The sequence below is a fragment of the Mesoplodon mirus genome, assembly GCF_964341445.2.
Source record: "Mesoplodon mirus genome assembly, chromosome: 7".
NCBI classification, from domain to species: Eukaryota; Metazoa; Chordata; class Mammalia; order Artiodactyla; family Ziphiidae; genus Mesoplodon; species Mesoplodon mirus.
The window spans coordinates 133,393,316-133,409,900 of record NC_138983.1 but is presented as its reverse complement, the minus strand read 5'-3'; the positions used below and the strand labels follow the sequence as shown (position 1 = coordinate 133,409,900).

The window sequence follows — 16,585 nt, the reverse complement described above, 5'->3', positions numbered from 1 at the left end:
GTAATTCTCACTATGCAAAAGCGAGTACACAGCGCAATGTCAGGCACACAGCAAGAGGTCAGTGTTAAAAAAAGAAAACATCAGCAAAAGACCTCGGACCTCTCATCGGTATTTATCTATAGAGAATCAAAACATAACCACGGATGGAAGGTAAGCTTGACCTGTCTCAAAACAAAAAAGTGTTTTTAACCTAAAACTGCTCTGCTAGATTTTAGATCACAAGCTTAGCTGACCATTCTAATAAAGCCCCTGGCCACACTGAAAATCCTTGATTTTTAACAATTCACAAAACCTTAATGAGTGATAACTTTGAGGACAGCTGCTCTGTTAGGAAGCCCGTGCAGCTAATGAAAGAGTCTGTGCTGCTCCACAATACTTCTGATGATTTTTGTCACGAAAAGACACAGTGTAAGAGGAACAGCTGTCCAGCAGGATTTTGTTCTTTTCCACCCTAGCATCTTCCCCGGGTGGAATATCTCAGAACGCAGATCAAAAGAAATAAGTAGAGCTTGGCTATGTACTCGTTGCCCAGTGGAAAAGCCTACTGAGAGTCCTATGTGTGGGCAAACAGCAGAAGAATCTGGAACACTGCAGGACAGCAGAAAACATACCCGCAAGAAAGAAGAGCAAATTGTTTTCACAAAAGAGATAAACCAGAAGATTTGTCTTTTTAAGGGTTTTTTTAAAGTCTTCTGGAAAAAGGGTAGACCTAGTTCTCAGTGTTCAGTTATGGTGATGCCTTTTACAGATCTTGTTCCATCAAAACACAGCCATGGATAATAAGAGCTTGTGGAATTTCTCATCACAGGAGAATTCCACTTGAAGCAATCTGATTCAGAAGAGAAACCTGGGAATGATTATTGGGTATAGGACAATTAAATCAATCTATTAATCTACTAATAGATTAATAAATTAATAGATTAATTAATAGATCAACTTAATCTATTAAATTACCTGTACCTTAACAGCCTCCCTAACATGTATTCAGATTGACAATGAAAATGCATACTGGCACATGACTTTTCAAGAACATATTCTACATACAGCAGGAAAGTTCCTTTGGAACTGCCTGGTGAGTCAGAATGGCCATACCCTGGGGCCCGGCTTTATTCAAACTGAGATTTTAAAAAGCATTCTCCAATTTAGCTACACCAAGAGGTTTTGCATTTTGTAGATTAACTGAGAACTTGCCTGGAGCCATTAATAAACTGAAACTTTTATCCCCATTTGGCTTTCCTGTTAGAACCTGGAGGTAAAATGTCAAGTGAGTGGTACCCCTAACCTCTGACTTTAATTCCACCATAACAGTTTCTAAATAGCATTTTCAAAGTGTGTTAGTTTTTTTTTTTTTTTCTGTTCATAAAGACAACGCATAATCATAGAAAATGCTAACATAGAAACAAAATATTTAAAAAAAACACATTAAATCCTACTGCATAGAGATAACCATAGTTAATTTAGTAAACTTCATTCCAGATATTTCTCATACAAGCACACAAACATAAATAGACTATATCTACAATTCTGTATGCCAGGGACTGACCATGGTGGCATTTTACAACCGTTTTTTTTTTTTTTTTTTCTCACAGTATTATATCTCTGACATTATTTTGGGCAGTAAAAGTTTTTCTTTTATGGCTTCATATGTATTTCATCAATTAATAAATGGTGTATTTATAGAATCCCCCATTTTCTGGAACATTTTAGATTGCTTCCAATTTTTGCCATTTATCTACAACACTGATTACATCCCTACACTTGTATCTTTGTGCAACTGTGTCGTATAATTGTGCAAGTATCTGGTGATCTCCTTAGGAGAAACTTCTCCTAAGATAAATTGTATCAAGTGGGATTTCTGGGTCAAAGGTAAATTTAAACTTCTGAACATATTCCAAATTTCCCCTTCAGAAAAGTTGTACTAACTTTACCATCTCACTAATACTACATAATACTACATCCTTTCCTCATGGTCTTAGCCGAAAGGGAGTTATCATTCGTCTCAATTTTGAAATCTAAATTCTAATTGCATTTCACTGATTAATCTGAAGACTAACCGCCATCTCCCTTTATAATCTGGTTAGGATTATATTCCTCATCTTGGTGATGACTTTACCCACCGCAAACACATAAGAGGCTGAAGAGCGTCTGCCCTCCGACCCCTCTCAGTCTCAAAACGCATCTTACCTGACCTTCCCCTTGTGGAGATCTCACATGTCAGTCGCTTGAAATATTCTGGAAGGTCAGCATATTCATTTCCATAGGAGATGACCTTAATCCCTTTGTCCAGCATGTTTTCTCGAAATTTCTTGAACTCGTCCACATCTCCTCTCCGAACCAGCATGAAATGTTCTAAGTCAGATTTGTGCTTGACAGCCTCCAGAAAAAGGGCTTGGAAAGTGGTGTCATCCACAGTCCAGCCACAGCCCAGGAAAAGGAACGACTTGTTTTCATAGAGCTTCTGAATCTCTCTCTTGCAGGAAAAGAAACATATTAATGACACCGTGAAGACATGTCTGAAACAAGAGTCAACAAGGTCATAACTGCTGCATTTAGCAGACTGTGATGACCGATTTTAACCAGCATTTAAGTGGGGAGATGCATCCCATGAAGGAGTCTGACCTCCTCGTTTTTATTATTGTAACTTGATGACTGTCCTAAAATTGTATCTTTACCTGGAATTCTCCTGCAGGCTCTCTATTCAGGGTCTCACTGGTCTATGCCTTACAGTTTATTTTTTAGATGTATGCGCCCAGAGGCCATAAGGCAATGAGTAGTCTTCAGTATAGTTTACTTGTCCCATTTTCTTGACCCTATCTGCCTTTTTTGCTTAACAGAATAAGCTGTGGATAACTAGAGAAGAGAATTCCATCATCAGATTTGCTCAAAGAAAGCCTGACACTTAGAATATTAATATATACATGTGTGTATACATTTATATACGTGTGTGTGTGTGTGGTGTGTATATATATATATCACACGCACTACACATATATAAATATAAAAATATTAGAAATGATAGTGATGATAGATGCAGCTATAACACATGTCAGGGAAAGAACCGGTGAAAAAAAGTCCCCTTATGCTTTAGAAAACATCACATTTTCTTGGTCTTTTTTCACAAAGAAAGCCTCCATTTTATCACCCTATCCAATTTTTTTTCTATTTTTTCCAGTGAGCAATAAGTGAATAAGTGTGATGATTCAATATAAAACTATCACCATTTATATAAAATCTCTTTAGAATGTATGCCCTAGTAGTGATTGGTCAGTGAAAAGCTGCACAAATTAGTTTTGGCATAGAGAGGGCCATTAACACTATACATACCAAACGATGAAGGGTAATAAGCCTTCTCTGTATGTGAAAATGATACTAATAACAGAGTGCCATCTGCTGGATGTCAATCAAGAACAAAGTAAAACCTCAGAGTTTGACACCTGAAGAGATGGCTGACATCTCCAAAGATGGCATGGACACCCACAAGTTAAGAAGCACAGGAAAGAATGCTTGGCCTCCCTTTTTTTTTTTTCCCGCCTTGCCATATGGCATGTGGGATCTTAGTTCCCCGGCCAGGGACAGAACCCAAGCCCCCTGCATTGGAAGCACAGAGTCTTAACCACTGGACCCCCAGGGAAGTCCCGGCCTTCCAATTTTAATTAATGAGAAGAAACTGTTATCCCTGGAAGACCAGTGGTGTATTTAGAGGTTTCCCAGGAAGGCTTTCCCGAGAGCAGCAAGGTCAGCACCACTCACCATAACTTCAGTGTTCCTGAGCACATTCTGATACCCAGCTGGGTGAAGGACAATGCCACTAGGGTTGGTGTAGACCCCATGAATGTGTAAGACGCTCAGCTTCCGCTTCTCCTGAGCCCACTCGAGGACCTGCACAACACAAACACAGCTCAACCGGGCGGGCAGGGCCGAGCACTTGCTTCAAGGTCCCAATGGGCAAGAGGCTCTTTTGAGGACTAGGCTTCTGACATAACTCTCTAGCTTCATGATACTACAGGCCAAGAATGTGGCCACCTGACGTGGCCTCACTTTCTACTTCAGGCGTGACTGTTAGGAATGACGGCAGCAAGTCTGGTGATTTCTCTTTGAAAGTAACAAGCAACAATTAGAATTTATTTGTCATAATTTGCAGGAACCACAGGGCTCTTTCCACTGGTGACATACATGACAGCTCTGGATGACCATTTCAGGAAGGATCCCCGAGATGTCAAACCTTGTATCGATGCCCTGGTCTAGTCCCCTTTCACACTTACTCCAGGCTTGGCCATATGGCTTGCTTTAGCCAATGGGGCATTAGCAAACAAGAGCAGAAGCTTGGAAAATGTTGGCACGATGAGTCTTATTTCTCTTTTGCTGCTTTTGGAACCCAGCTACCATGTGAAGAAGCCTGATGGCCCGGCCGACTGCCTGCACCAACAAACGTGCGAGCAAGGCCATCTAACACCACCTAGTCTGGCCCCCAGAGGACTGCAGCCATGTGTGTCACTTGCAAAACCGGCAGAACTGTCCAGCTGAGCCGATCAGCCCAGCTCAAGTAGCAAATTCACATTATCACAGGCAAATAAAACATCGTTTTAAACCACAAAGTTTTCAGGGTGATGCCTCGTGCAGCAATTGATAAGCGACAAAAGAACCACTTCAGCCACCTCTGAGTTACCTAAAAGGCTACCAATGAAGAACGATTATTTAGATGACAATGATAATAAGGGCCAACTGGATCCCATGTTTCCATTTTCCCAAGGACCTGAGACAGTATAAATTTATTTTTAACGTTCTAGAGAAATAAGGTATGGATTAGGGAAAAACAGTCAAGAGGCACAGAGATTTAGAATTAGAGTATTACCAGGCTCTATTCTGACTGCCAGTCAATGGCTTTAACCCTTAAACTTCAATATTGCCCCTAATGTGGACTAAAATACAAAGCAAATCTTGAGACTCCAGGATGAAAATGAGAAGGAAAATTTCAAGTCTGATTGATACCCATAACTTTAAAAAGGCCCTTATACTTTTGATGCTGGTCATGATCTTTGGAGATTGTATCAGAAACAGCATGGAAGCTGTTACTTGCCATTCGTTTTTTAATTGCATTCAACCACTTATAAATTCAAAAAATATTTACTGAGCACCTACTATGTACCCAGTACTATCTTAGGCATTAGGGTAAGAAGGGCTGACATGGTTCCTGTCCAAATGGGGTTGCTATTCCTCTGGGGCAAACAGGCAGAAAACAAACAAACCAAGATGAAAATGGAAAGTTATATCAAGTGCTTCATTGAAAAAATGAACCACAAAATAAGGGTGGGTCCTTTCTTAATTAGGATGGTCAGAGAAGACCTCTCAGAGGAAGTGATTCGTAAGTGAAGACTTACAGGTGAAGAAGGAGCTGGCCATACAACGCATGGAGGCAGCAGGTGGAAAACACTCCAGCCAGAGCAAACCAGTCTTTTCGGCACCATTTCTCTAAATTGGATTTCCTTTTACGACTCCGACTTCAAGGTCAGCAAAATCACAGGACTGGCATTATAGCTACTGCTCTGGCAGAGGCAGTACTGTGACAGGAGTGCCAGTGGGGGAGTCATTTGTCTCTTCAAACTCTACTTAGCTGGGCTCTAAATGGGACACAAAGGCAGGCTCCCAGGAAAACGAAGTATGAAGGCAAATTGCAAAAACCACAGGGCAGGACAAATGAGACCCTGTGGCGGTTTATAATCTGTTTGGTTTTTCTCCCCCGCCTCCTTCTTCAATCATTACGTCTCGGACACCTTTTTATGGCAATGAAAACATTTTCCCTTTTATGGCTTCAGTGTATTTCATCAATTAAATGGTGTTATCTATAGAATATCCCATTGGTGCTAGATTTCAAAGTACAACCTCTGGTGACCATTCTAATAAAAGCCTTCTCTCATTAGATGACATAGATGGACATCTGTAATTCCATATTATGGGAGATGGCTTAGGTATAGTATGGGCTACATTAAAAAAAGAAGTCTACTGAAGTGTCCTTTGAATACTAAGCTCAACCCAGCTATCATTTGGCTTGAAACTTGCTCTTCAGACGTCAAAAAGTAGCTTTCGTACATTTCCAACAGATGCCATGAAGAATATATCCTAACAGAGAACTCTAAATTAATACTGCACCCACCTGATATTATCTAGTGTTAAAAGATTTAGATTTCACAGTTTAAATGGCTTCCTATGGTCTTACTTAAAATAGGGTGAAACTGTCAAAACTCACAGAACTGAACACTTTTAAGATCTGTGCTTTTTACTGTACATTGATTTTTATCTCAAAAAACAAAAATCCAACCAGGGATAAGTCTCCCTTTCTACCTCTCCATAAGTGCCAGTACTATACAATATCCCAACCAGAAAACAGTATTTCTCATGAGGATACAATCCACTGGCCTGAAGAGATAAACTAATCCTTTACTTTTTACCTTCTTCTCATCAGTAAGGTCAAGGGATTCAAGTTGTTTTCCCTGATCTGCTGCATACAGTTCCAGGAGATTGTCAAAATTTGTAGTTAATACCAGGGCTCCATTTTCCATCAGGTGGAGAACTGACTGAAGTAGCTGTTTACCAGAATCTTCCATCTTTGACTCCAAGTCATCAAATACTTCATATAAACAGTCCTTGAAAAATGTGGATCGAACATTACTAGTACGCTGGGGAGGGATATAAGAGAGATAAGTTAGTTCTAGCGTTTTGGTAGGTCATTTGTTTTCATTAAATAACAGCAACTTTTTGAAGAGTGCTTTGCACTTATACTGTCTCTGGGACTTCCCTGGCGGTCCAGTGGTTAAGACTCTGTGCTGCCACTGCAGGAGACACGGGTTTGATCCTTGGTCGGGGAACTAAGATCCCACATGCCGCGCAGCATGGCCAAAATATTAAAAAAAAAAAAAAAAAAAAAAAAAGAAAAAGTAAAATACTGTCTCCCTCACAGGGTTCTAATAAGGAAAATAGGAGGATACATGCCGACTGCCAGCTCAACACTTTAGCACATAGCAAGTGATCCGCACCATTACATCATATGCAAAGAAGCACACGCTCTCTAAACAGGCATTTTTATAGAATGAAGAAGATGGGCATGGCGAGGAGAGGTGACTACTGTCCAGACTAAAGGAAAACTGGGGCAGAAAGCACAGCTCCAACTACCCTTTAAGCAGGCCTCGGGCAAGAATACTTTCTGTTAAACTTTCCTTATCTAGGGAATAACCACTAAAAGACAGCTCTAAATGTGGTTTAACATGTCTTTTTCTAATCCTAGGTGCTTTTCACAGATGCTGATGGATTTAGGACAAACTGCTTACCTTCTCCCTGCCTGTTTTTTTTCCTGATATAATTCAGCAACTTGTTTACAAGGCCTGCTAGGGAGAATATTCAGTACATGATAAAGGTTACCAAAAATCTGCATTTTGCAACTGTTAAAAATACCAAAACTAATCAGTTCTGAACAGACTCCCTATTTCTTAACAAATGGTTCATTTAGATAACTGCTTTCCCGGGTTTGTTTTGAATACTACATGTAAATATCTCTGAGAACTAATGAGGAAATATAATACCAATCTCAAGTGGGAAGTTGGCTTTCTAACTTAAAAGGCAAAGTGATCCCTAGGACAAAAGGAATTTGAAACAGGAAAGTAACTATGCAGTGTGCTATAACAAATATCTGATCCCTATCTTATTCTTGCAACACCATTCCATTAGATAATATCTAAGCAAGAATCAGTTCTTAAAGGCCCCATTATTCCCCATTCAAACTCCAAGTAACTGCAATTAGCTGCTAGATAGCAGACTAGCCATAATCCTTCTGTTATTCCTCAAAGTAGTCCCCCTACCCTCCTGGTTTGCCTTGTATACCTTTCTAATAGCACTATGCGCCAATAAAGATCTGTTTCCATGGAACCACGTAAGTAGATTCATAAAGCACACTTCAATTTGCCAAATGTGCTTCCTATTTTTTTTCAAAGTATTTTATAAAATTATCCATTTTTTCATTATACCTTCCAAGTAAATGGTAAATTATTTTCACAGGAGAAAAATGAGAGCACAGAGGTGAACCAGTACCTCTGCCGGGTGATGACACACCCAGAAGTTTGTCTAGTTCTGTCGATCGCTGTTCTATGCTACATTTACCAGGAGACAGGCTTCTTCTCACTGTACCCTGTTGTCAGTGGGCTCAGACTCATTTCTAGGGCTAACTAGATGGTACAGCCCACGATTTATGTGGCTAAGAATGTGGGTCACGTTTTTCAACTTCTGTCCGCTCTCTTTACATCATGGCATAAATTATTACGTCACATATTAGCAGCCCACAGGCAACCAAGTAGGGACTCTAACACTTAATCAGAATGAACAATCTGACCAGAAACGAACAGTGAAGAAACTGAATTTCACTACATGCAAGAGTCAACTACTACTGAATGCCAGGCACTGTTCTAGATTTGTTATAAAAAATATGGTGCCCCTTTAATGTCCATCAACATTACGATCCATGTACCCTATAATCTTGCAATCTCATTTCTGGGAATATATCCCACAGATGTAATTGCAAACAAATAAAATGACATATGCAACATTATCACTGCTCTGTTACCCGTGACAGTAAAACACTGGAAATAAGCCAAGTATCCGTATACAGGAAACTGGTATGGAAAGATGTCCAGGATATACTGTCACGTAAAACAAACAAGTACAGATCAGTATGTCTAGAATGCTACCTGTTAACATGGGGATGGAAGCAATGAAATACGAATAAATAGAATCCTATTTGCTTGCTTTTACAGAAAAGAACACTGGAAGGATACTCAAAAAGGGTGGTGACCAACTGGGGGCAAGTCGGGGAAAGGAGGTAGACAAAGCCATGGGTGTGAGTGAGATGCCATGATGGATGTACACCTTTTACATCATTTTGATTTCTGCAATGTGTATAAACAATACAATACCCATTCAAAAAATGAAAATTAAGTTTAAAATAAAAGAATATGGTGATTTTAAGAACTTCCTCATCTTTCATACCTTCATTTTGTACTCTAATTCATACACACATGGCTAAACAACACTAATAAGCCAGCACCAGTTTAATTATTATGCACACAGATAAAAACACCTGGGGATATGACCAGGTAAGCATGGGTGTGGGATATACTTCCTTGCTTCTAAGAAAAGAAATACAAAAGGTTAAAATCTGGAAATAAAAGTCATGAGTCACTTATTTTAGCTAACTATCTTTGGGTCCTCTTCCAGTTATTACATTTTGCATATCAACATAGAGAGGAAGGAAAGCGGCTTCTACAGCTGCATTGATTTCCTCAGACTTAAAATCAACTTTTTCTCTCTTGAAACGGGTGGCCCTAGAACTGAATTTCCCACCAGTGGCCTCTCTAAGTAAAGACAAAAGAATGAAAACAAACAAGGAGGTTCCAAGGTCAAAAAGAAATGCCAAACTCCCACACATATTTATGGACATTTTCTCATTCATTTAAAACAGTGAACTGAATCCAATGTTGCTTCATTTCCTCCTACCCTGTAACTCCCATCCTTCTGATCCCAGACATAGTAAAAACTACAAAAAAAAAATCCTGACTCATTTTCACCAAGGTTATTAACATTTACAGTGCATTTACTATGTGCCAGACACTTCCCATACATTTTATCACTTATTTTTCAAGTGGGATAAGTAGCATTATCCCAGTTTTACAGGTGCAAAAATAGATTCTGAGACGTTAAGTGATTTGCCCAGGGTCCCAGTGCCTTTAAAAATGGCACCGTTTTTCCGGTTCTGAAACCCAAAATTTTTGCAATGGCATTTCCCTACTGTAAGAAACTGGCTCAGTAGATGGGCCTATTAACCCTGTCATGTTACTGTTGTTTGTTAGATTCTTAAAAAATAAACCAAAAAAACCCAACAAAAAAAACCCCCAAAAAAGGACATTTTCAAAGACACACAAAAGTAAAAAGGAGAGTATTATCTCTCCCCGCTTCCACAGTGCTCCCCCCAACCCCCCTGCTCCCAAGTACCCATCATCCAATTTCAACAATTATCACACATGGCCAATCCTGTTTAACCTAAACTCCCCTCCACCATATCCCACCCCCTTCACTGAATTTTTTCTGAAGGAATTCCCAGGCATCATATCATTCAGATACTTCAACAGTTTCCTTAAAGATAAGGATTCCCATTTACATATAAAAAAGTCTGCAAAACCACTATCACACCTAAAAAATGCAATAATATTAATTCCTTAATAACAAATACTCAGAGAGTCTTCATATTTCCCCAAATGTGTGTTGTGTGTGTGTCTCTCTTTTAAGCCTTTGGGTTGCCTATATTTTTTCCTTACATATCCCCTATTGGAGTGGTTTTCAAAATGTGGCCCATGGATCCCGTGGATTCCTAAGATTCGTTTTTTTAAAATAATTTAATTAATTAATTTATTTATTTTTGGCTGAGTTGGGTCTTCGTTGCTGCGTGTGGGCTTTCTGTAGTTGCGGCGAGTGGGGGCTACTCTTCATTGCAGTGCGCGGGCTTCTCATTGCAGTGGCTTCTCTTGCTGCGCAGCACAGGCTCTAGGCGCACGGGCTTCAGTAGTTGCAGCTCGTGGGCTAGTATTTGTGGCTCACGGGCTCTACAGCGCAGGCTCAGTATTTGTGGCGCACGGGCTCAGTTGCTCCGTGGCATGTGGTATCTTCCTGGACCAGGGCTCGAACCTGTGTCCCCTGCATTGGCAGGTGGATTCCTAACCACTGTGCCACCAGGGAAGCCCTCCTAATATTCTTTAAGGAGTCTGTAAAGTCAAAATTATTTTCATAATAGTATTAAGGCGATATCTGTCTTTCAAACTGTATTGATATTTACACCGATGGTACAAAAGCGATGGTAGGTAAAACTGATGACGCCTTGGCGTGCATCAGGACACAGGCACAGTGGAACCCAGCTGTGCGAGTAATCACAGTAGTCCTCTTCACTACCAAAGACTTACAGTAAGAAAAGAATGCCAGTTTCACTGAAGAATGTCCTTAATGAAGCAGTAAAAATTATTAATTGTACTAAATACTGACCCTCAAGTACATGTCGTAATATTCTGTGTAAAGAAAAACAGAAGTACGCACAAAGCACTTCCCACTCTGATGGGGGTCTTGAGGCCAGACACTCACGTGATTATTTTGAGTTTTAAACTGGACTAGCCACCTTTTTTCACCAAACATCATTTTTACCTGAAAGAATGACTGGCAGACAAACTATGATTATTCAGATTTGAGTATTCTCAGCATTCTTGCAAAAATAAATGAAGTGAGCCTGTCATTTCGAGGAAAAACTAGCCAATAATCACTGCCATTGTTGCCAATGATAAAAGCTGAGCTTTCAAGCAAAAATCAGATTTTTAGAAAACTTTTATCTGCCACCACGAGCTTGACAGCTTCCAAATACCTTTGTGATGAGATTGGTGGTGATATTAATGGAGGCAATTTTTTGGGATGGTGTAATGAAATGTGTCAAAATCTAGAAGATACGTATAACTCAGTGAGGCAGTATTTTCCCAATGGGTAATGTTACAAAACCGTGCATGGGTAGAAGATGGATCATGAATCTTAATGCAACAGCATAAGGGAAGTTCAGATTCCATATCACCAATAACATGGATATGATCTGATATCAGATCCTTTCTGGCTATTAATCTTTAGGAAGCCATCACTTACTGAATTTTTGGTGTAGTATCAACAACGAGTATCTACAAGTATCCAGAAAGACTATTAAAATACTTTCTCTTTTCCAAGTATGTACCTGTAAGCCCTGATTTTTTTGTATAGTTAAACCAAAACCTCACAAAGACACCTGACTGACTACGTAAAGCAGATATGAGAATCCATTTTCAATTAAGCCAGACATTGAAGAGATTTGCAAAACGTGAAACGATACCACTCTTCTCACTAATTTATTTTTGTTTTTAGAAAATATAGTTGCTTTTGATAAGCACGTTATTTATGTTAGCATGTAACAGGCTTATTATTATTTTTAAATGACTTTAATATTTAAAAAATTTCTCAGTTTTACTTTTTAATATAGTGAATATGAATAGACATAATCCACATAAACAGGAGCTGTTTGAGATTCTCAGTAATTTTTAGGCGTATATAGGGGTCTTGAGACCAAAAAGTTTGATAATTGCTACTCTATTGGAACTGACACTATGACTACACTTTAAGGTGACTACTAAATCTTCATCCAAAGATAATTAATGACTCCAGTTTGATGTTTGGTTAGTATACATTTATTGACACTGACTTTAAATCCTCTCATTACTTTCAATCATAACTAACCCACCTAGCAAGGTCATGCATTCTAGTCTCAGGAGACCTTTTCAAAGGATGAATGAAGGCTCCAGCCGAGTGGCATGGCACCATGCAGACAAGACTTGCTGGACTAATACAGCACTCTTTGTCCTCATGAGTTCTTTCTTTCTTTTTTCCCTCAGAAAGACAACATTTTTATTACCGGGCTGACACACTTCTTTAATACTTTTCCCTTATATTTTGGGTCTATATACTCTTTAATTACCTTTTTATAGGACAACAATTTTGTATTTGTTTGAGCATTAAAAAATTATGCTTTCTTCTTCTTTTCTCTCAAGTGTACTTAGCAGATATTAACACAGCCACCCTCACTTCCATTGGCTATTGTTTGGATCATGCAGCTTTTCCACCCTCTTACCTTTATTTTTAACAGCTTTATTGAGATATGGTTCACGTAACACACAATTCACCTATCTGAAGTGCACAATTCAGTGGTTATTTGTATATCCACAGATAAGTGCAACTGTCACCACAGTCAATTTCTTTTGGCTGTGCCATGCAGCTTGCAGGTTCTCAGTACCCCGACCAGGGATTAAACCCCAGCTGCAGCAGTGAAAGCCCGAAATCCTAACCACTAGGCCACCAGGGAACTCCCCATCACAGTCAATTTTAGAAAATTGTCATCATCTCAAAAAGAAATCCCGTACCCTTTAACTATCACCCTCCTGCCCTCCATCCCTGCTCCAGTCCTAGGCAACTACTAAACTACTTTCTGCTCTAACAGACGTCCCTACTCTGGACATTTCGTACAAGTGGAATCCTCTAACATGTGGTCTTTTGTGACTGGCTTCCTCTCAGCATAATGTTTTAAAGGTTCATTCACATTGCACCATGTATCATACTTGATTCCTTTTTATTGGCAAGTAATAGTCTATTGTGTGAATATGCCACATTTTGTTTATCTATTTGACAGTTGATGGACATCTGCACTATTTCCAGCTTTTGTCCATTATGAGTAATGTTATAAAGATTTGTTTATAAGTTTTTGTATGGACATACACTTTCATTTCTCTTGGGTATATGTATGTGTGTGTGTGTGTGTGTGTGTGTGTGTATGCACAAGTGGAATCATTGGGTCATATGACAACTCTATTTATTTGTTTGAGAAATGGCCAGACTATTTTCCATCCTGTCTGCACCACTTCACAATCCCAGCAGCGTACGAGGGTTACAGTTTCTCCACAGCCTCGTCAACATTTATTACCCAACTCTTTGATTCTAGCTATCCCAGTGCGTGTAATGTGGTATCTGACATAGTTTCTGATTTGCATTTTTCTAATGACTAATGACATCAAGCATCTTCATGCACTTATTGGCTATTTGTATATCTTCCTTGGAGAAATGTCTATTCAAATCCTTTGCCATTTAAAAACTGGATTATTTTAAATGCTGGAGAGGGTGTGGGTGGGAATGTAAACTGGTGCAGCCACTATGGAAAATAGTAGGGAGGTTCCTTAAATAGAGCTACCATATGACCCAGCAATCCCACTCCTGGGCATATATCTGGAGAAAACTCTAATTCAAAAAGACACATGCAACCCTATGTTCACTGCAGCACTATTTACAATAGTCAAGACATGGAAGCAACCTAAGTGTCCATCCACAGATGAATGGATAAAGAAGATGTGGTACATATACACAATGATACTACTCAGCCATCAAAAAGAATGAGATAATGCCATTTGCAGCAACATGGATAGACCTAGAGATTACCATAGTAAGTAGGTCAGACAGAGAAAGACAAATATCATACGACATCACTTACATGTGGAATCTAAAAAATGATACAAATGAATTAATTTACAAAACAGAAACAGGCTCAGAGACAGAAAGCAAACTTATGGTTATCAAAGGGCAAAGCAGGGGGAGGGATAAATTAGGAGTTTGGGATGAGCAGATATGAATTACTATATAAGACAGATAAACAACAAGGTCCTACTGTATAGCACAGGGAACTATATTCAATATCTTGTAATAAACTATAATGGAAAAGAATATGAAAAAGAATATATGTATAACTGAATCATTTTGCTGTACACCAGAGACTAATATAACACTGTAAATCAACTATACTTCAAAAACAAATTAAATTGAAAAAACTGGATTATTTGCGTTTTTATTAAGTTATAAGAGTTTTTTTTATACATTCTGGACACTACACCCTTATCAGATATATGAATTGTCAACATCTTCTCCCATTCTGGGGCTGTCTTCTCACTTTCCTGATAATGCTCACTGAGCCTAGTAGCTTTTACAACTTTGGTGAAGTGCAGTTTATCTATTTTTTCTTTTGATTCTTGTACTTCTGGTGTCATGATTAAAAAACTACTGCCAGATCCAAGGCCATGAAGCTTTAAAACTACGTTTTCTTCTAAGAGTTTTATAGTTTTTAGCTCTTACATTTAGGTCTTTAATCCACTGAGCTAATTTTTGTATATGGTATGAGGTGGAGGTCCCATGAGCTCTTTAAAGTCTATTAATTTTTTATACTGTTCTAGGTTAGTAACATTTTACCCCAATTAAGCACAAAGAAATGAAAAGACAAAAGACGAAGTAAAAGGCCCTAAGTTTTTGAATGAGTCATGATCTAGGAGGGAATTATCAATACTTTTAAATGCCTTTCAGGTTAACACTTAATGACACTTCTTTCCTATAGGCCCTAGGGCGTAGGGGGAAAAATCAACACCGATAATTGACTTTTTAAGGCATAAGAGTTACATTGTTTTTCAAGGTGCGCTTAATTCATTAAGTTTTTTTTTTTTTTTGCGGTACGCGGGCCTCTCACTGTTGTGGCCTCTCCCATCGCGGAGCACAGGCTCCGGATGCGCAGGCTCAGCGGCCATGGCTCACGGGCCCAGCCGCTCCGCGGCATGTGGGATCTTCCCGGACCAGGGCACGAACCCGTGTCCCCTGCATCGGCAGGCGGACTCTCAACAACTGCGCCACCAGGGAAGCCCAATTCATTAAGTTTTAAAATATGCTTTGGCTACTCTACTATTTCCAAATATATCTTAAGTGAATCCTGATTTTTAAGACATTTTTAAAACGAAGCAAGACAAGGAGGCCCTTAAATCATTCAGGAATTGATTTCCAGCTCAGTTTGCTAAAATGCAGCAAAATTCCATATATATATATGTATGATTGCCTTTAAAAGGAACATTAAAAACTGGTGTTGCTTCATCCACAAAATAAGAATTGTCTCTAATCTTTCTGAGGTTCCCTGAAAGGCGTGGATGCCAGGGAACACGGCTTTTATAGTAGTGAGTGTAGAAAAAGTAAATTTAAAACACAGCACTAATAGGACAGTGGCCTCATTCTGTACATATAAAGGCCTCAACAACATTATCATCACCATCATCACCAACCCCCCCGCCCCCGCCCCCCCCACCACACACACTGAAATGAGGTCAAGGTAACTACCATGATTCGGGTCCATAAACTGACATTTTGCAGAAGAGCCAAATGTTATGCAAATCTATAGGCTAGAAACATAAATCTCCTTATTGCATTCAGCATGTGTGTCTGGTTTTAGGAAAGACTGAATGTCACGGCTCACACAGGGTACTCACAGGAGACAGTTTCTGGATGAGGTCATGGGCAACATGGACAAGGTTCTTGTCTTCATGGAGACATTTCTGAAATTTTTTGCTCTCCTCATCTTCTAGAAGATCAAAATCAATGGCCGCATCCAGTAAGGCCTGAATCAACCCCTTCCAGGATTTCAGGGCTGGGACCTGGGGTGCGACCGCGGCACTGATGCCTGTTCCAATCACCAGCACGAGCTCCCGAGGCTTCTTCGTTTTCAGGCTTGGGAGCAGCTTCCTGAAAAAGTCAAACAAATGAGAGGACTGGGAATGTCCAACAGACACGAGGCACAAAGACCGTCCAAAGGCATGGTTTTCAGCTCTAACTCCTACAGCCGCAAAGATGACAAGCACAGGCTTGATGCCTTTCCAAAGCAGTGAGAGCACAGTAGTACCAGTGCGTGCTAAGAAAGTAATAACCCTTCTGTGGAAACGCTAAAGAGCCATCGTAAGACCAATCTTCTCCTTTGTAGTCCTCTCAACCTAAGAAAACCCACTAATATCAGGAAAAGGTCCAACTATCACCACTCAGTTGAGTTCTGATAACTAAACTATATTTTAAACAAACATAAATTTCAAAAAACATGTCTGATTTGATTTGGATTCCAGAGAGAAAAGAAACCCCCCACATGTGA

General features: G+C 39.5%; 1 protein-coding gene across 6 annotated transcripts in view; it reads right to left on the bottom strand.

Moving 5' to 3' along the window:
- FAM118B (family with sequence similarity 118 member B) overlaps positions 1-16,585 on the bottom strand; it is a 55,491-nt gene that overhangs the window by 4,298 nt on the left and 34,608 nt on the right. For 5 of the 6 annotated variants that reach the window (XM_082628519.1, XM_082628522.1, XM_082628523.1 and 2 more), the window contains exons 3-6: positions 15,936-16,188; positions 6,447-6,674; positions 3,751-3,879; positions 2,185-2,470 (exon numbers count right to left, since the gene is read on the bottom strand). In XM_082628519.1, coding sequence (XP_082484645.1) covers positions 2,185-2,470; positions 3,751-3,879; positions 6,447-6,674; positions 15,936-16,188 — 896 coding nt within the window. The remainder of the gene's footprint in view (positions 1-2,184; positions 2,471-3,750; positions 3,880-6,446; positions 6,675-15,935; positions 16,189-16,585) is intronic. The other variant, XM_082628524.1, reaches the window with a different exon arrangement.